This window comes from Ascaphus truei, chromosome 6 (assembly GCF_040206685.1).
Source record: "Ascaphus truei isolate aAscTru1 chromosome 6, aAscTru1.hap1, whole genome shotgun sequence".
Classification (NCBI taxonomy): Eukaryota; Metazoa; Chordata; class Amphibia; order Anura; family Ascaphidae; genus Ascaphus; species Ascaphus truei.
The window spans coordinates 60,624,336-60,645,978 of record NC_134488.1 but is presented as its reverse complement, the minus strand read 5'-3'; the positions used below and the strand labels follow the sequence as shown (position 1 = coordinate 60,645,978).

Here is a 21,643-nt window from a genome sequence, read left to right as displayed (position 1 = left end):
TCAATTCCATCTTTAGGCATATTTATCCCTCTTGTTCCCTACTTGGAGGTGTGTGTTTTTCTAACATACATCAATGGTCTATCCAGGACCTTTTATCCTATTCTATTCTTGGTAGATATATATTTTCATAATTGTACTAATTTGAAATTTTTGTCTCCCTTCCATTATTGGGATCAATGTTTTTCTACCAATTATGGTTTCTTACTATCCATGGTTTTCCATCTTTTTTTTTTTAGTTTAATATTGACATTTTAATGATTTTCATTTTATAAATATTATATAAACCCGTGGATACTGTGTATTTTGTTGAGAGGTAGGATTGTGTTAATTCACCTCTTTTGTCATTTTGTCTATCTATATTTCCAATTGGTCATTTTGCATCAACCAATGAGATGTTTCCTACTTCAAGCACCTACACCTGGTTTCTGACCAATCCCCACCCATGGAGGGATTTAAATAGCACACCTTCTCTTTTTGCAGTCATTCCCAGATGAAGTACAGTAGCACTAGAATTGCTCTCCATTTGCTCAGCGAACCTTTTGCATTCTATCACATGAGATTGTCTGACGTCACCCATGAGCACTCCTGCTACAGCTGTTACACGAACGGAGGTGATTTGCAGCTGATGGAGGCGTACGGCGTGTATACCCAGGACCTGAGTGGGTGCCTTCCCTACCGGAACATATGTCCTCTGCAGTGCCGTGACGCTGTGACTACCTGCCCATGGGACCCATTCACTGGAGCTCATTCTCTCTCAAGTCTCGTGACACCGTCACTGCCTGCCTGTTCGAGACTGGGAGCAGGTGCTTTCCCTACAGGAACGGATATTCTTATACATTTATACATTTAGGCATTTACTCACCTTTTGCTCACCGCCACCTTGGCGGTTTCATCCATGAGACTTATACCATTCCAGTGATGCTCGTGGGAGTCTGGCAACCTCATGTCATGGAGGGTCTCTATACTCTACACCTAGGTTTGCCAATGAGAAACTGACAGATGACTGATACCTTTTGATAGTTGGCTTCGGAAAGCTTGCGATGAGCCTCATCCAGCTTCCCCTGCATCTGCTGCATCAGCCAATCCTTTTGGCTTAATTCCTTCTGCGAGAAAACCACCAGACATTACAAAAGTTATGGTGAGTAAAAAAAAGATGACAAAACCCCTCCACCGTGTACAGTGTACAGCAAATAAAATATCACTTGTGGTGCATTTGCATGTCTCAGACAGCTCTGCAACCCTGCCTTTCCCCATTATCTCCTAGCATACAGTGCTTCCACTGCAGCAAGGGATTCTGGGTAATGACATGCTAATGAGCACAGTGTATGACTCTTTACTTCTTATCCATCGTAACATGGGCTCCTATACAGATTTACAGAAAATACATACTTTTGTTTGATTTCTACAAAATATTGATCCAGGAAAAGATACAAAAGGCGACTTCCTCCTCCGTACACAATTATTGAATTTTTTTTATTATCAAGAACTGATGATGGTTTAAAAAAAGTACACTTTGTTTACAGCAAGACAAATGAAAAAGGCACAATGTTTCGGGGGTAACCCCATGGTCAGGTGCCTGGGTGTGCGAAGGAGAAAGTCACCTTTTGCAATGACAAGAATAGCAGAATAGGGCTTCCCTGCTAATCTCCAGAACAGCACTTTTGAAGGGAGTATAAGAAAGAACAAGTAATTAAATAGGCAAGTGCAGCAGTACCGTTATATACTGACTTTGAGAAAGGTACATTGTGAGTTCCATCTTGTTTTCAAGTGTGTGGGCACAAAATAATGTTGACAACATTACAAGTTACAGACTTGTTTAACGCTTTGCGTGCCGGAGGGGTCGCGGTACCGAAGCGCCACAGCCCCTCCGGCATAATGCGGTCACGTGACCGCGGTGGCCATCAGTCAGGAAGAGGAGCTCTCCGTTTCCTCACTGGGCAGATCACGTCCTGCGCTTCACGGGAATGCAGGACGCCATCTAAACCCTTTGAGGATGACGTAGTCAGTACGTCAAGGGGCCCCTGGAGTGCCAGACTGCATGACGTAGTGCCTACGTCCTGGGGCACTCAAAGAGTTAAAGTAGCAAACAGCCGAAGTCTTGAAAGAACTTAAGACTGGCGGCGGTTTTTGGATCACCCGCACAGAAACTTTTAGACTTATTTGCTTCTTGTGTAATATATTTTAATTTTAATTTAATGAATATATTTTAAAAAAAATTCCCTGGCCCGTGTAATTCGAAAGTATGTGGTAATTATTTTTCTGCTACTTTATGTCTTTCAACTAATTGTGCTATTATCATTTGCCAAACAAAACATCATAAGGAAAAAAGCCTGTATCAACAATTCCCCTGAATATGCCATAGTTCACAAACTGTTATCCATCCCTTAAGGTAGGAGGAAAGGAGATTTCACCAGCAACGAAGGAAAGGGTTCTTTACAGTAAGGGCCGTTAAAATGTGGAATTCATTACCCATGGAGACTGTGATGGCAGATACAATAGATTTGTTAAAAAAAAAAGGTTGGACATCTTTTTAGAAAGGAAAGATATGCAGGGACATACCAAATAAGTATACATGGGAAGGATGTTGATCCAGGGATTAATCCGATTTGCCAATTCCTGGAGTCAGGAAGGAATTATTTTTCCCCTTTTGAGATATCATTGGATGATGTGACTCTGGGGTTTTTTGTTTGCCTTCCTCTGGATCAATAAGTAAGTATAGATATAGGATAAAGTATCTGTTGTCTAAATTTAGCATAGGTTGAACTTGATGGACGTACGTCTTTTTTCAACCTCATCTACTATGTAACTATGTAATATAAAGAGATTAGGAAAAGTGGTTGCTATGGAGAAATTCAATTCAAAGTTTAACAACGAATTGAAAATACTTTTACATGTGTAGCCATATGCCTCTGGCTATACATTTTTGGCCCCGGTATTATAAGTTCTGGTAAGAGCAGGCAGTGCTGAGGTTAAACTCCTCTCACATGGGCCAGCATGTGAGCCTCATTACTGGGATGTTATTTTGTTGCGGGTTCCAGGTGCTAGTCTGGAAACCATTGGAGCATGTGCCAGGGGGGTGGGCTTAGTCCTAGGGTACAGCCTAGTTTCTGGGGGCTTAGGCATGGGACACTCCCGTGGTATAAAAGATGGCTTCCTTCCAAATTTAGTGTGTTCCCCAGTGTAGCCTGCTCCTTAGGGAGTAGGTGGTGTGTCTACCTTGCCCCATCAGGGGGTAAGGGGGTTAAGCCTAGCCCAAGGGCCTCAAGCCAAGGGAAAATGGTCCTGGGAGTATACTGTAGCTCTGACCACTGGAAGGCCTGCGAGCTGCGAGGTGGCAATGACCTGGATTGAGAAGGGGTTCAGGGAATCCACCTCTCTTGCAAGAGATGGAGATGAAGTGTATGCTGGTCCACCAATAAAACGTGTTGTATCACTACTGGCAAATCCAGAATCTTTACTCGCTACGTTATGGAGGTTCCTGTGGGGATGAACCTCTGTCCCTGGCAGAGCCCTGCAGGGTGGAGGCACTGCATAATCCAGAAAAGGCTGTCCTGTGTCCCACTCCATACGACATCGCGGAGACTCAGCCCCCCTGAGAACCAACAGGTGAGCACCACAGCACCACTAACACCTATATACCAACAAATCTCTCTTAGGGGGGGATAAGGGTGTTACACATATCAAAAATGAAGTCAATACCAGGTAGTTCCTGTTACACTGATCTTTTTCTAGTTACATTGTTTTTGCACAATCTTCATTTTCACTTGTTTAGTATTGTGCTGCTGTTACCATGGAAACTTCTCTTGCTTTAATGCAGGGATCTCAAACTCAGTCATCAAGGGCCACCAACAGGACAGGTTTTATGGATATCCCTGCTTCAGCACAGGTGGTGCAGTCAAAGACGGAGCCACCTGTGCTGAAGCAGACATATCCATACAACCTGGCCTGTTGGTGGCCCTTGAGGACCGAGTTTGAGACCCCTGCTTTAATGTGTGTGAATGGCAGTGGCCATTTTAACCTCCCAGGGAGGCACATTTTCAGCAACTGTTCGCTCCGAAGTCCAATTCCAGAAATTAAACAGGGGCCTTGTTGCCAAACACAGCCGCAAAAGAACTTGCAATGGAAAAAGAAAGAAGGCAAATACCGTGTGTTTATGGTGGGAGCAGCAGATTGCTGCTATTGGGCCGCATTAAGGTGCCTTGAGGCTTTGCACAGTTTAGTAAATTGTGCCACATTGTCTTACAATGTAAGGAGACACATCTTACTTTATATTCGCTGAGTAACTGGCTCCTCTCTTCCATTTTTCTCTGCAAATCCACCTACAAAAGATGACATAAGGCTTATTTTAACAATACTACATCACTATATTGTTATTTATTTTGGATGCAGTTTCTTGCATAGACAGAAGATCTTTTATTTATAAATTGTGTTATTTTTCTGTTTTAAAAACTAGTATTAATTTAAAAAAAAGCCACCTGTGCTGAAGCAGGAATATCCCGAGAACCTGACCTGGTGGTGGCCCTTGAGGACTGGAGTTGACCACCCCTGATCTACTATATTGCTGTGCAAGGACTAGGTTCTTGGTACAGCCCACCGGACCCGGTGTCATCATGAGATGAGAGTCCACCCCCTGTTTTCCAAATCGAAACCCCAATGCATTGTACTTCACCACAGCCCCGCAGATCTATGCCGAGCGGACATCTGAGATTTAGGGCTGGACTCCAATCTCATGATGACGAGGAGTAAGGCCTGTTTAAAAAGAAGACATCCTTCTAAGTGGAAGTGTTTCATTGAATTATCCCTTTGCGTGCCCCAAAAAGTAGTTCTACATCATGGTTTCTGGCACTCTGGGTTCAATTCTGTGCTCCAGGTGCGATCTGCAATGATGGCGGATGGAGGGGGGGGATCACCGCTCCCCTTCTGTCCTCCGTGACGGAGCGATCGTGTGACCGCTTCGGAGAGTGGTCATGTGATCGCTTTGGAGAGCGGTCACGTGACCGTGAGTGCCTCAAAGGGTTAAGCAGCAATCTACAACAACATGAGCTTTGAGTTATAATATATTAGAAGGTTGTTTCTTAGAAGCAGTGACAATGTGCACAGCGCTGTACCTTTTGCAGGCATGAGTCATCAGAGCTTGCAATCAAATTTTGGCACGGGGAGCTAAAGACCAATATTTACTAAGCGGTGCTCTGCGTTGGAAGCAGGGTTGCCACCTCTCTGGGTTTGACCCGGATACTCCGGGTTTCAGGCACTTACCTCTACGGGTTTAGCCCGTCAATCTCCGGGTGGCGGGGAGGTGCGGCGGCGTCTCCGGCATTCTTCTGCAATTCCCCCTCCAACTGCAGTGAACATGGCTGCGCCGCGTTGCCATAGCAACGGGACGCTATGCAACGTCACGTTACCATGGCAACTTGACACCGTGTAACGTCATGACGTCACGCCCCCAAGTAAGGGATTGTTTTTTTCCGGGTTGGCCTTCAGGAGAAGGTGGCAGCCCTGGTTGGAAGACACCTTACAACCAATTGAAATGAGCGGGTCAGAAGGTGTCATTCCTGTGCTGGAAGGTGTCCTACGGCATAGCACTGCTTAGCAGATATGTGCAATTGGGTCGCCTCTATGCCGTCTCTTCAACCCACGATCTGAGGGTGGCAGGGTTTTCTCCCTGCAGGTACTCACGTTTTGGTTGTGTAGTTCATCTTTGTCCATGTTGGACCGCAGCAACTCTTGCTTCAGCTGAAGGACAGCGCTTTCGTGGTGAGTCATTCTCTGCTGCAAAGCATCCTGGGAGGAGAAAGGCACATGTGTTATCTCAGCAGCTGCTGGACAAAAGCATTGAAATTAAGTTCTAGTATGAAAGATTTTGACAGTTCTAAACTGAAATATGACCCCAATGTTTTTGCAGGATGGGATCCTGGGGGTCCCTCAAAGCTGAATCCCGCTACCTTCAGCCCTGAGGGCAGGGTTGCCACCTTCTACTGAAGGCCAACCCGGAGGGGGGGGGGGGGGAATCCCTTACTTTATGTGGTGTGGTGACCCGGCATCCTGCTGCAATTTCCCCCTCCAAGTGCAGTGAACATGACTGCGCAGCGTCAAATGATGAGGGAAGCTAACCATAGAACAGATGTGAGACACAGAACATCTGTACAAAGGTACAAGCAGTGCAGGCGAATGCATTAATGGGGATCTCAATGCGCTGCGTTGCCATGGCAATGTGACACTGCGTAGCGTCTGGTTACCATGGCAACCGCACGACCATGTTCACTGCAGTTGTTGGGGGAAATTGCAGGAGAATGCTGGAGACGACGCCGCATCCTGCCGCCACCCGGAGATTGACGACGGCAACCCGTAGCCGGCGGTAAGTGCCCGAAAACCCGGAGTCTCCGGGTCAAACCCGGTGATGTGGCAACCCTGCCTGGGGAACACATCGGGTCCCGAGATACTCACTGGGTTTAAATCTCCCTCCAGGGGAACAAAAATGGCTGTCAAGTCTTAGGGCAGTAGGAAGCCGCCACATCGGAAGCCATTGAAATCCCCTTTAAAAACCAAGAAGCTATACAGATAACTTTACCGGGAAATATCTTGGAAACCGAGGGGGTCCTCTGAGCTGAAAAAAGCGTCATTCATCTGCTTTAAAAGGCGCTGTCCTATTTAGTGGGCTAAAAGATTAAGCAATTTGTCAATGGAACTGGCTTCCATGACAAAGCAACTAAACCTATTTATAGCCTGTGAAAAATGAACCTGTTTCTTTTTTGGGGGAGTCGGTTGAGTTTGTACTTATTACATACAAATATAAAGACAAGATTAAACAAAAATAAAAAAGTGTTTGCCTGTGAATTTGAGGATTGAAAAACGTTTTATCACCAATAGAGATTAAATAAAGAAAGTAAAAACCACACAGCACATTTGGTTACTGTGAAAACATCAAAACGTTATTTAAAAATACTTTAAAATACTTACACTTGTCTGCTTTTATTTTTTTTAACTAAGGCAACAATAACCTAGTTTTAACCTACATGGCACGGCCATTAGTATAGTTTAATACTAGGAAAGACTGCCTCTTTAAATATGATAGATGCTTGTTGAGAGCCCCATTAATGCATTCGCCTGCACTGCTTGTACCTTTGTACAGATGTTCTGTGTCTCACACCTGTTCTATGGTTAGTTCCCCTCGTCATGGGCCCTAATAAACATCACAAAACCCTTGCCAAAGCCAAACTGTTACGTCCTTCTTAGGACCAAAGCAAGCTAATTCCAGTGACCTGTTTAAAGTCTCTCTTCTGGATGATTGATGCCTTTTTTTTACACTAATTTGACAGCTGTAAGTATTTTTAAATATATATTTTTAAGTCAGTTTATAAATATGCGGAGCCGAGACTGGGCCAGGTTAGATTTCCTCTGGTTGCTCCCTTGTGTCTGACATCACTGTGTGTTTTACAAGAGTTTGCACAGGCAGAGCCCCCCTCTTTCCCCTCATTGTTCCACTGATAAGCACAGGGTGGGATAAGAGTAAAGAAAACAATTGAACACTCCCCCATTCACAGGCCCCTAAGAAATTCAACTTGCAAGTAATTTCCTTCAAAAATGAAAGCAGGCAAATCTTTGCTATTAGCCTGGTCAGCTTTGTTTATGGAAGACAATTAGACAGTCAAATTCTTTACAAAATGACGTTTTCTGTCCGGTTACCTGAGATTGCACCTTTAAGGTTAACAGAGTAATATTAAAAACCAGTCAAATCCAGATCAGCAGGGTGTATAATTTCATTAACAAAACCCTGATTGTTCTCCTTACCTTGATACCCTGTATGTTTCGGTTTTCCTGTTTGCAGCTCAGCAGTTCATTCTGCAATCACAGAGCATTCGAATGAGCTAAATACGCCTGCACAGGAACAAGTGGCTCTCAAATCACCCAGTGCCGTGGTTAAGGTGCTCGTCTTGAATACACAAGTTTGTGGGTACAAATCATGCCTACGACACCTAGACTTTGCAATGTGTTGCTATAGCCTAACACCAAAAACACCGAAAAGTTGACTTGACCCAATTTTAACCTTTGTCCCTTTTTAAGCTCCCTTCCAGAATGTATACTCTGCAGTAGCACAGACTGGCACTTACACGAATCTCAGGCTGGGTCCCCGCTGGCGCTGACCGCGCTCATGCTTAAGAGCGGTGACGTCACCAACTCTCTAAGCATGAGCGCCGGGCGTCCTGTTTTTGCACGCTCAGCGCCAGTGGGGACGCAGCCTAAGAGAAAGCGAATTAGAAAGACTGCAATACAATTTCATTCCATATTAGTGATGTACTGTAATGTGTAAGCAACAGATACATGCACATATGCTTAAAGAAAGTCTGCTTAAGTTAGTCATTAGAGACCTCCCCTATGTGCCGGTAATATTAATTGTCTATAGAATTCCCAGCTATAAAAGTGAAACGTCTTCTATTGCATCAATGAGTAAATAAGAAAAAACAAAACTCTTTACCGACTGCCAATTCTTTAAATAAAAAAACTTCTATTAGCATTCTTCTTAACACGACAGTAAGTGTTTTCAGCACATACCCGGCCAGAGGGAAGCGTAGCTCCCTGGATCGTTACACCCCTGACGCGTTTCGCAGTGTATGCTGCTTCCTATACTAATAAAAGCTGAACTTTTTTTTATTTACAGAATTGGAATTGAAGTATTTTTGAAGAGCGAGGTACGAGCGCTAGACGGTTGCATATTAAAAAGTCTGATGAATTGAATGCAATGGGTTGCTGCTCCCAGAGCGGAATACATTTTCAACAGCACAAATCGGAAGATACCGGACTTTTAACCCCATCAATGCCTTAATTATGTATATCAGTTACTGTCATGAAAAGTGCCACTCTATAGTACATCATGGCCATTTGCTAGGTGTTCCAAGTGTGAACTACGCTGAAGGGGGGACCCTCCTTTTCACTCACGGTCTGGAACAGATCATGTGATCCGTCCGTGCAGGAGTGTCTGTGACGAAAGAGGTGGCAGGATACTCTGTCACTGAAGGGGTTACGGTCGGAATGTTCCTCGTAATTTGTATTACGGAATTAATGGCTAGATGGAAATGCATCAACACCTCTGTTGCATGTGACCCTTTTGTAATGAAGCAACAAAATGTGACATTGACAGTGTATCTTTGATCAGGCCACAATATTATCTTCTTCCATCAAAGCTTTCTAGTTTGCTGCCTAGTTACTGATTTACCTTCAGAGACTGGTTCTCGTGCATGCTTTGGTCCAGACGACTTTTGATGATGACCTGAAAGTAAAGCAGACGCAGTGAGCTCCCGCAGTGTCTGAGTGTCAGTAACAGCACGCACAAGGTCCGAATGGTAAGAGGAGGAAAGGTCTCACCAGTTGCTCTTCTGGGCACGCCCCGTCCTCGCGCAGGGAGAACAAGCTCTCTTGTTCATCCTCAGGAAGGGATCCATTTAACAGCAGCGCCTGAATGGGAAACACAATACTATAACCAGGGAACCTGAATGAAGCACTGGATCCTTTTACAGAGCTTTATTTAAATACAGTCTACATAGCGCCATTATAACTCTTAAACCTGGTATATACTGTACACTGATGTTTTTGACAAAAATGCCAGAGTCCTAACACCCCCACGCCTCCTACTATCTAAACTAATATAAATATTTCAGTTTTAAATAAGGAAAGGTGTCTGCAACTCCTTTCTCTCTCTCTGTTGGTCCCCACACTGACTGCTCCCCTATTGATCTTTATCAGCACACCCTCTCTGCCTTTTTGTTTGGTAAAACCCTATAAGAGTTGGGCTTCTGATGCTGGGTTCCACTGTTCCAGCTCTTGCTATATGGCCCAGAATGACAGGAGGGATATACAGACATGGTGAGACTTTCTGTCTCCAGAGCCACGGCTGAAAATGCTTAAAGCCGCACTCCCGGAGATGGTGCTTCCGCAATCGCGCTGCGGGGGGCCCTGTTTCCAGATCTTCCCCCCGCAGCGGTGCAGTTACAGGGTGACACGTCTTGCCCGGGTGCCGAAAACATAAAGTTGTACTACATCTGTAGCCATTTCGAGATACGCAAAGTAAGTTAGAGAGATTCATTAAAGTGCAATTTTCCATGCAAATCCGTCTGGGAAGAAATCGCAATTTGATGTGAGGGTCAGGATATTTGAAGCTAACTCAAGGTGGTGCTACATTAAACTAGTGTTAACCCTATACTAATGAGTTAAACCTGGGGGGCGCAAGATTTTCTGGGGGGGGGGGGGGGCGCAGCACTTATAGAGGCCCCGCGCTCTTTCCTACACCCACAATATTTCAATTAAATGACAAGGGAGCGCGCAAGGCCTCTATAAGTCCCTTACCTTGTCTCCGGCAACTGCTAGCGATGCATCGCCATGGCAACGTGATGTCACATGACGTCATAAAACACCGGAGAAAAGCTTAGGGAGAAGGAACGGCTCAGTGAGTAAAGACACTGACTCTGATAGGAGAACCTGGTTCAAATCCCGGTGTCGGCTCCTTGTGACATTGGACTTTAAAAGTCTCTCTGTGCCTCAGGCACCAAAAACATAGATATCATTTCATCTGGGCAGGGACTGTGTCTGTACCGCGCACTATACTGTAATTGTGAAGCGCTTTGAGTCCCATTGGGAGAAAAGCGATGCTTGAAAAAGTTATTATTATTAGTGGATTTGAGTTAAACACAGGAAAAATAACGTTCAATACTATATTTGGCCTGATTTAATGGAGCATAGAGGATCTGGGCCAAAGAACCTTATCTGATAAAAAACAAAACACATTCTGATAAGAAACTTTGAAGTCTACCTGGACAACAGCTCTGTGCTGCTTTGTTGAGTGGAGATCGTGGGAATAACCCGCAGGAATTGCCATGTGGACATTACTGCAGGCTTTGGGCCTTTTTAAAATAATCAATAAATCGCCACGAAAAAAAATAATGTTGGTTCACTGTTTCAAAGGGCAAATGTGGAGGTCCCTCCCACTGTAAGACATATTGGGAGACCTGCACCACTAAACGTACCTGCACCACTAAACGTACCTGCACCACTAAACGTACCTGCACCACTAAACGTACCTGCACCACTATACGTACCTGCACCACTATACGTACCTGCACCACTAAACGTACCTGCACCACTAAACGTACCTGCACCACTAAACGTACCTGCACCACTAAACGTACCTGCATCACTAAACGTACCTGCACCACTAAACGTACCTGCACCACTAAACGTACCTGCACCACTAAACGTACCTGCACCACTAAACGTACCTGTACCACTAAACGTACCTGTAACCCAGAGATCATTTTCTTTGCCTCATCCATCTCTTTCTCTAAGTGGTCCTGTTGCTCCAGCAGATGCTCCTCCCATGAGGTCTCTGGGTATATAGTTGGGCTAGCAGCTCGACAGTCAGGGAGGGACAGACAGATGCTCTCTTCTGTAACCAATAAAGAGACCCATAGTTATAGACATTATACAGCAGAACTAAAGGTGCAGCACCTAAAGGTGAACATCACCTTTAACAGAAACCGCGCAGAATGCTTCCACACTCCTTCAAGGTGCAGTGTCACATAGTGGGCCAGTTTAATGTCGTAGGGGTCTCTGAATGGGGAAGTGTTTGTCAACCCCGTCCTTATCAACCCGGGTCGGATTTAGAAAACTGGCGCACTTAGGCCCTTATCTGGTGCCACGCGCCTCCTTCTTGTCGCCCTCATCCTTCTTCAACGTCAAATGACGCTGCGACCCCACATGGCATCGTGTTGCCATGGCAACGTGGCGTCGCATGGCGTCTTGTTGCCATAGTAACGTGATGTTGCGGCATTATTTTAGGAGGAGGGGCGGCACGAAGGCGGAGCGCGGCACAAAGGAGTAGGTAAGAACTGTACAGGAGGACCCAAACTCTCCCCCGGCAATCAGAGGGGAAGAGAGTGGGGCCTCTGTCGCGCCTAATGACAAATCTGCCACTGCTTATCGAAGGACCAGTAAAGAATAGGTTAGTAGGGCGGGACTATGGCTGTGACGTCACACACAAAGGGAGCAGCCAGAAGAAATCAAACCCCTCCCAAGTCTAACTTTAAAATAAATGTAAAATACTTATAGGTGTCAGATTTGAGTTAAAGAGGTATCAATTACCCAGAGGAGACCCTTAAACAAGTCACTGGAATTGGTTCACTATGGAGGGATTGCTCCTTTAAAAGAGCCAGTCCCACACAGTCCAGGATGAAAGTGGACTCAGGACAATATTATGTTTAATAGGTAAAAAGCCGCTGACTGACACAAAATTAAAAAAAGCCAAGTATTTCAATCCTTTTTATAATAACATTTTTTTTAACATGAATGGTAATATTTGTCTTATTGACAGTGTACGCAGCACTGACATGTTCATGAAACGTTACAGGCACGATGAGTCCCTATCCTAATGAGACTACAAACAGATCTTGGTATTTAAAGCACAGGGAAATAAAGTGACTTACCCAAGAGCAGCGGGCACTGGGATGTACTATATGCACTATACTTTACAGTACCCTTCTCCAATCGCCTTCCTTCTCCAATCGCCTTCCTTCTCCAATCGCCTTCCTTCTCCAATCGCCTTCCTTCTCCAATCGCGTTCCTTCTCCAATCGCGTTCCTTCTCCAATCGAATCCAAGTGTCAAATGACGCCGCAGACGTCACCAACGTGACGTCACCTAGCGTCTCGTTGCCATGGCAATGTAATGGTAAATGACATCATGACGTTGGTTAACATGGCAACGCTGCGCCGTGCGCAGTTATGTTGGTGACGTCCGTGGTGTCATTTGACGCAGGGATTCAAATGGAGAAGGAGGGTGGCGGCAAGGAGGCGGCCACCACATGTAAGTGCCCAGGGGCGGCGCCGGGGTTAACTTTAGGGGTTTTAGGATAAGGGGTTAAGGTTTTTAGAGTAGAGGGTAGTGTTTGTATTAGGGGTTACGATTAATGGGTTTTAGTGTAAGGGCTAAGGTTAGTGACTTACCTTAGCGGCAAAGTGGCCAGTGGCGGATCCCTGCGGCGAGGTGACTGGCGGCAAAACGTCGGCGGGGATTTGGTCGCGACGAGATGGCCACAACCAAATATCCTAGACCGGTCAGGTCTCTGATAGCACGCTCATGGGCAGCCTGCCTGAACTGCTCTAAACTAACTAACTAAAACAGACTGGGGACTGGGGATTCAATTTACAGTATTGTTACGGATTCGAAAGCTGACGGGTCTCCAGACCTAGGTGACCACCAGGGCTGCCGAGAGGTGGAGAAAGCCGAGGCTGGTGTCCCGGGCCCGCTGGCTGAGGGGGCCTGGCCGGCCAGCGCTGTAAATTGCCCCCGACCTCTGGCCAGGCCCTGCTGCCGGTCGCGGCCGGTCCCCGGCTCTCAGCTGCCTGCAGGACTTTTCCTCTCTCTGTCTCACGCCGCCGAGCTTCCACTGCCAGCGTGCGACGGGGCTCTGACATCAGTGCGCCTGAAGTAAGCTTGGCCCAGATTCCGGTGCGTCGTGTGCTGACGTCAGAACCCCGGCGCGTCGTGTGCTGACGTCAGAAACCCGGTGCACGCCGGCAGTGGAAGCTCGGCGGCATGGGACAGAGAGAGGAAAGGTTGTGCAGGCAGCTGAGATTCGGGGCCCGGCCGTGACTGGCAGCAGGGCCTTGGCAGAGGTTGGGGGAAATTTGCAGCGCCGGCCGGCCCCCCCCCCCGCTGACACCGGGCCCGGCTTGACCTAAGGTCTTTGTAACACTTTCCTGTTTGGGATCATTTGCTGCCAATATTCCCAGCAGTTTGAGCTGCAAAATGTAACAATAGATAACATTACCTTGCTAATATAAGGATACACTGTAGCTGCTGAGTTACACTGACTGAAGCAGCCATTATGTTAGCCACACAATCAGGATTTCGACAGATTTATAACAGGAGTATTAAACGATTGCCAGCGTAGGTAAGAATGTAGAATTATACATTGTCACATGTGTTACATATACAAATAAGAAATAAAGAGAGAGAAAAGGAGGGCTGTGGTATTGCTGCTTTAATTGAGCCTCCTGGAGTTTCAGCTGTACCTTTCTTAGCAATGTTGTCCTCAGACTGGATGACAGTGAATGCCGCCTTCCCCTCGCACGGGGTGGTGCTGGACTCCGAGTTTGCGCTGTGTACGGGACTCGGTGACGCCAGGCTGTGGCACCCAGGAAAAGATAGGAAACAGGAAATGTTAAAGAATACTTCAGCACGGTGTACAGCAGGCCGTCTATTATCCCCAAAATACACATTATGTACTTCATTGCTATATGTTTTTTCTTCCCAGAAGTATGGGTCATTTAGTTCAATCTTTTGGCCAAAACAATTGAAGCCTGCGACCATGTGAAGGTTAGACCCTATCAGCAGCTCCTAGACTGCTAATGTTATACTGTGGATTTTGTATTTCTGCCACTGCATAGCGAGAAGGGGAATTAAAAAAATAATATAAGCAATAGCATGGGATGCGAGATATGTATGCAGTGCCTAAGAGGTTAACATTAAGAAGCACTGTATGTGCTGTGTGCGAGCTACAGTGCAGTTAGTGACCAATTGACACAAACAAATATATACCTATATAATGCAGTGGGTTTGGGTTTTTAGCTTGCAAAAACTGTGTATGTCTATTATCACCCCACACCTAAAATGTACACAGCTGCTAACCGCCTCCACATTTGTGACATCACTGGACTTCAAAGAGTCTTATCAGAGAAGCTCAAGATAAGACAGTTCCTCTGATAAGTCTCTGAAGTCTGCATGGAAAACAGCTCAGTGCTGCCTGGTGGGGAGGAGCAAGCGAGAATAAACTCGGAGGTTGCCATGTGAACACTGTAATGCAGGCATAAGGCCTTTTCCACTAATAAATACGCATCGCTTTATGTCATGAACACTAAAATCAAGCATTTGTTTAACTGTTTGCGACAGCTTCATACTTACTTTGCAAACAAAAAAATAGGGCAAATAAAACAATTTACCTGTGGTTTTGAGAACTGGCAGTCTTCACCCAAAGACATGACATAAAGATTGCAAAAAGCCCTAAGCCCCAAGTTCACATGAATATTTTGAAAGTTTCAGAAATATTTTTCAGATTTAGTCCTGGGTAGTGCTGTCCATTTAAGGCACAATATGGTCAATAAAGTATCTTAGCATTGTCACTGACTTTCAAGCAAATGAACCTAGTTCAAATGGGCCAGTGTTGGTTCCTTGTGACTTGGGCGAGTCAGTTTAGCGCCCTGTGTTAGCTCTGCAGGGCAGGGACTCATTATGCCTGCAAAATTCTGTGAAAACACTGTCAGCGCTATATAAAATAAATATATATATAAATGGCTTAGCACAATTTAGTAAATATGGCCCATAGTCCTGAAAGTCTAACAGCAAAAATCATAATACACGTTAATATACATTATCAGCTCGTTTCGTTCTTCAAAGAAGAGTAAGGCTGAGTCCATGGTGACTCAGCCCGTGCGGAGGCGCGCTGAGGCTGAGGGAAAGCGGGTGCTTTCTCTGGCCTTGGTTAGTGCGCCATCCGGGGGTGTGTCGGGGGGGCGGGCCAGTGACGTCATGGAGCTGGTTCGGCCTCATTGGGCGAACCGCTCACGTGACTGGCCCTGCGCTCCCGTGAGTGCTTGAAACTAAATTTTTCATAAGACCCTGCTAAAGCCGCTCTCATTGCGGCTGCAGGGGCTCACTGGTACGCTGAGGCACTGGCGCTGACCATGCCCGAGGCCTTACAGGGATAATTTGTCACCATTTGACTAAAGTGAAGTATTGGGTATAACCACTAGAGGGCCCTTAAATTTGTACTTAATACTTCACAGGCCAAGGCACGCAGAAGGTATGTCATGGCACACATGCTCGCTTTCTGGGGCAGGAGTGCTAAACCCCAGTCCTCAAGCTGCCCCAACAGGTCAGGTTTTCAGAATATCCCAGCATCAGTACAGGTGGCTCAATCAGTCTTTGCTTCAGTACAGGTGGCTCAATCAGTCTTTGCTTCAGCACAGGTGGCTCAATCAGAGGCTCAGGCCTCGGCCATAGTGGAAGCGTCCTGTCCTGCAGGCAGAGGTGACGGAGGCGTTCCGTGACGTCACGGAGCTGGTTCGCCCTCATTGGGCAAACCGCTCACGTGACCCGGTCGTCCCGCGGAAAATTCAAACTTGGTTGTAGCGCGAAGCACCGATCTCCCCGTCGCACTTGTGCACTATGCACGAATACATTGGCGTCCTAGTGTTTGTTTCCGTCGCTCGCGCCGTCTCCTGCACTATGGACGCAGCCTCAGTCTTCAACTGAGCCTCTGATTGAACCATCTGTGCTGAAGCTGGGATATCCTGAAAACCTGACTTGTTGGGGGGGCTTGAGCGCACCTGCACTAGGGGATAATTGGGCAAGCCTCTCCACTTCCGTCAGCTGGGAGCGCGGTGGCGGTCATGTGATCACTCCTGCCAATCAGCTTTTAATGGTTTCATCCTCAGCCAGTCTCTTCTGTGATAAGACTGTTCAGGGAATGTTTTCGTCTACAGGAATATTGTCAGGCCACTGAAAATAATGATAATTCCATTTTTAACCAAACAGCCATACATGGAGGGAAGCAAGTATCTGATAACAATACATGTCACAAAATAAAACGTTCATTTTTCACAGGACACAAATAAGTTACATTTACACCTAAAAGCAAACAAGCCAAAAATATACAAACTGTTGCCTACTATATGTGACTATCTGCCTAAGTAAGAATACAGCATACATGCATACATACATACATACATACATACATACATAAATAAATACATACATGCATACATACAATACAGCACAAGTTTCCTGGCTGCAGATACCGGCACCCCCTACGGAAGTAAGTAGTTCTTGCAGCAGGAGGTCTCCAAAACTAAAATTAACGCAGATCAGCTCCGGAGACCCCCTGCTTTAATCCTGTAATAAAAACCTGGAAAACCAGCGCAGAATTAGGGCAAAAACACAACACCAAATTTATCCAGGAAAGCCCACTGGTTTCAATGGGAATGTTTTGACTTAACCTTTACAGTGACCTTATGATGTACCAGGCCTGTCATTGCCACTTGCTTGTGTTCTAGGGCAGTGGTGCACAAACTGGGAGGCCCGTGACTTTTCAGTGGGGGGGGGGGGGGGGGGGGGCACGGCGTTTACAAAGGCCCCGCGCTGAGAGCACGACGCCTCTGTAAACTTAATTACTCGGCTCTGGTCACGCGTCTCTATGATAATGCAGTGTTAAATGACGCCTGTTGCAATGGAGACGTGACGTCAAATTAAGCCATGGGTCACGTGACGTCACATGACTCCGCAGCGTAATTTGACACATCATTAGACGCGAGGGGGGGTGCGACCAAGGAGTGAGCAGGTGGGGGGGGGCGCAGGCGCGGGGAGTTTGTGCACTGCTGTTCTAGGGGGTGATCGGGCTGACCAGTCAACTCAATCTAAACAGAAGTGGAGCCTACTCCCTGTTTCCGGTGCCCGGCACGGTCATGTGATCGCTCCTGCGGTGATCACATGAACGGTAGTGTAATTCTCCCTCCCCACCCCCGGTAGTTTAAAGGTTAATAAATAAACCGCCTTTTCCTAATGTTTACTTTTATGCCTGAAGCGCTTATTCCTATTTATGTCACGTGTGTTACTGCTGCTTTAACGCGCTATGTACATGGGGGCGCTTTATAGATAAAGATATACATTCATATAATCGTTCTAAAGTCGCCGTAAATAGGGATCAGATATAAAGCAGTATTGAGCAGATTCCACTTTAAGTAATAAGACCTGAATACAATGTTTTTCCATAGAATTTTATAATGAAGTATGAGGTTTGTATTGAGCAGGAATGGCAATGTGCCCCAATATCATTTTGGGACCGAGTGCATAAGCCCCAAAACAAGTTACCTACTGTGCAACTCTTCCTATCTGTGGGAGTGGAGGGGTTATTTATTAAAGTCTACAGTTGCAAAACCAGTGTCAAAATATTACCAACAAGCAGCATGGCATTTATTCCAATGGGAATGTTTGTTGGGGGTCTATTTTTTTTTTTTTTTAAGAAATATGGTGTCATTATTTTGCCCCAATTTTGCAGCCAGGAGACTTTCATAAATGACATCTGAAGGTAAAAAGAAAACAGCCTAAAGGGACCTCTGTGGTCCTGAGAGCTTGCACTCTTTAACCATGCGTTCGCTATTACGGGTCTCACTTCTACCTTTCTTGCTCTATTCTACGGGCTAACGCAGCACCAGCCTCTGTTTGTATAAATGACATCTGTGATAAAGTCTTGGAAGCAAAGTGGCAGCTGCCAGCTCTGCCCCACCCTGTGCGATCAGACAGTGACGTCGCATAACTCTGCAGGGGTGCACACGCTTAGGGGCCGCTAATCCCTTATAGGCCCAGACTGCTTATCTGGTGGGTTAATTAATTACATTGCCTGCTGCCCAGCTGTCATTATCATTTGACTCTATAGCTCATCGTGCTGTGAAGCTGCTACCCAGCGCTAGAGAAGAGGCCAGCTCCATTGTCATGAATGGGACTGAACCCTTCTGCGCAGGATACTAGACAAGGGATTTAGAAGTAAATTCAATATGTGCTGATGTGGCCATTCGGGATGTCTTCAGCCGAAAATCCCCAGACTCCTTTAAGTAACAGCCACTTGGGACAATACAGAATTACCCCGTTAGTCGGGTTCCATAGGACAGCCCCAGAATCATGAAAGAAAAGCTAATTTATTGAAAGCAGTACAGTATGTTGTTGGCCCCTCTGGAAGAGAAAGGGTCAAAGGGTCACCCTCCTTAACACACATTTAAAAGTGCAATTTAATGTAGCCGGCCCTCCCAAAAAAGCAACCGCTTGTAAACAATTGAACAATCTCATTGGCTTTCTGACACTAATCTAACCATGCTACAATCAAAGATTTTGGGCCTCATGCAGAGAGCAGCGCTATTTAAAATTGGAGAGGGGAATAAAATTTAGCTTTAATGGAGAGTTTTTTTCTCCATATGCAGAAAGGGCATAAAACTGCATTTACAATCCTTTCTGCATATGGAGAGTTTCAACCAGCGATATGAGCGCTGTTGAAACTAGTCGGAAAAAAATCGAGTTTTTTTTTTTTCTCCCCCACCGGCCGCCGAGCGCCAGCTTCTTGGTGGAGAAGCAAAATGTAGAAAATCTCGCCATTTTTTTGGCGCGAACAGCCACTAGATGGTGTTCGCGGCTCTCTGAATACGGCCGTTTTAAACACTGGAGAGATTAGGTTCTCTCCAGCCGCGCGGAAGGGTTCCAGGAAAAAAAAAAAAAAGTGGCGCTTTTTTTAAAACATCGCTATTATCTGCCTTTCTAAAGGCAGAATTCGGCAAAACATGCCGCTTTCCCTGTTAGCGCTGCTCTCTGCATGAGGCCCTTTGCCTCTTTGTTTCTCTGGAATGTAAATATATGTTGCACTTGTTAGGGGCCAGTGCATGGAGGAGTGTTTGTCAATCCAGTGTTTTCTTTAGGCCGTGCCTATAGTACGACGGCGACACGGCGGGTGACGTCACCCGTCGCCACCGGCGAAAGTTATGTTTCGCCGGGTCGCGGGATTCCGTCAATTTGATTTGTTCAAGGGCTGCCACGTGACGGCCCTTGAAAAATAAAATTTTGGCGGCTTCAGGTTTTCGCAACGGCTCCGTCGTGTGCACTATAAGCTCACGCGGCGGCGGCAATGTATTTGTTTTCGGGCGCCGGCACTATAAGCGCGGCCTTACTCTTATCCCGCCCCCGTGCCTATCAGAGAGCCGATAAGGAGAGGATGAAAGGGGTTCTGCCTGTGCCAACTCTTGCAGAACACACAGTGACAGACACAAGGGAGCAGCCAGAGGAAATCTAACCCTCCCAAGTCTCAGCTCAGCACGTTTACACACGGACTTCTGTACATTATTTAAAAATATGTGAAGATGTCAGATTTGGGTTAAAAAAAAAGCATCAATCACCCAGATGTGAGCCCTTAAACATGTAACTGCCGTTAGCACACTTTGGTCCTAGGAGGGATTGCCTCTCTAAATACACCCGAGTGAGTTAGACAGCAATAGCTCTGAATATGAATACATTTCAGCGTATAGGAGAGGGGTATTTTAAATCAACAATCGATCCGGGGAAGATGATTAGAAATGTAAAAGAAGCAGAGTACCAGGTGGTCCCTACTGATCACGCAGGGGACGCACTTATCTTAATAACGCCGCTCTGGTTAACCAGCAGCTGAAAAGGCCAAATACCTCATTAATTGTGGGAAGCAGATGGGGAAATAAAAAAAAAACTTATATAGTGATGTAGAGTATCACTACTTCTTAATTTACCATCCTGAAATACCACTCCTATTTTATTAACAACCCTGATATACCACTCATTTTTATTTGCAAGCCACAAATACAGCTACGTTTTCATTTACAAATCTTTCTACTAACAAACTAGGAGGAGCATTGCTTTTTTTGTTTACCAATCCTAAGTGCCACTACTTTTTATTTACAAACTAGGAGGACCACTACTTCTTTCTTTTTAACCGCTTTACGTTTCTTCATTTTGGAGGAAAAGGGAATTTCTACTAAAAAAAAAAAAAAGCCTGCTCACTTTCTGTTTTTAAAACCTAAATTATTGTATGAACCATGCAAAATGGAACCCTTACGGTTACAGACTCCTGCTCCACTGAATATGAATAACGTTCTAACCCAGGGGTAGCCAACTCCAGTCCTCAACAATCACTAACAGGTCAGGTTTCCCGGACATCCCTGCTTCAGCACACGTGGCTCAATCGAAGACTGCATCACCTGTGCTGAAGCAGGGATATCCTGAAAACCTGACCTGAGGACTGGAGTTAACCACCCCTTGTTTAGAACCTCTTGTAATCAGACACAGTATCACTACTTTTTAAGGCCTGATTATATCAACTAACATGATCACCTGGTTTCAAAGACACATATATGCTAATAAGCTAATAATGATATTATTACCCAGGTGTGTACCCTGAGCTTTACATAACAAAAAAAACATAGGATCAAAGTGGGAAAAAAGGCGTTCTATGACTGAAAGCTTTCACTTATTGCATCTCCAGGATAGATGTTACTAAACTGACCTGCATCATATAACCCCTTCACTGCCAGATCAATGCAATGCTGGCCCACCTTGCAGCGAAGGCGTTAAATAGAAAAAAATAAGTAAGTCGCTCAGTTTTTGCACGTTAAAAGCAGCTGTCTGCGCTGACTGCCATTGCTCGGCTTTATATTTTTCCTTGCTTTAAGAAACATCTTGCACTTTCCAAAGCTGCCCGGAAGGTTAAAGTGGAGCTCTCCCCTGAGCCCAGTGCAATCCAAAAGTTACCACGGTAACCTCAGGAACATGAAATTAAGAAAATCAGGATTTTTAACACCAAAAAACTTTGCAAGATACTAACATAATATGAGTTAAACTCCATATACTGTAGGCTTCTGGGGGTGGGGGAGGATTGGTGCTTTACAGGGCCGCCAACAGAAATCATAGGGCCCAGGACAAATGAAAGGAGCGCTTCCCCCCTGCCCCCGATATGGGAGGCAGGCCCCGGGGGCGCGGGGGAGTGCGGGAGGTAGGCGGCTGGGGGGGGGGGCAGGGCGAGACTGGCGGGCTAA

General features: G+C 45.8%; 1 protein-coding gene across 7 annotated transcripts in view; it reads right to left on the bottom strand.

Annotated features, from left to right (window-relative positions):
• The window catches only part of DIXDC1 (DIX domain containing 1), a 124,733-nt gene that overhangs the window by 19,754 nt on the left and 83,336 nt on the right, over positions 1 to 21,643 (bottom strand). For 6 of the 7 annotated variants that reach the window (XM_075604424.1, XM_075604425.1, XM_075604421.1 and 3 more), the window contains 8 exons: positions 14,060 to 14,172; positions 11,286 to 11,434; positions 9,361 to 9,450; positions 9,212 to 9,265; positions 7,789 to 7,839; positions 5,677 to 5,781; positions 4,266 to 4,319; positions 1,011 to 1,103 (listed from right to left, as the gene is read on the bottom strand). In XM_075604424.1, the coding sequence (XP_075460539.1) occupies positions 1,011 to 1,103; positions 4,266 to 4,319; positions 5,677 to 5,781; positions 7,789 to 7,839; positions 9,212 to 9,265; positions 9,361 to 9,450; positions 11,286 to 11,434; positions 14,060 to 14,172 (709 nt within the window). The other variant, XM_075604428.1, reaches the window with a different exon arrangement.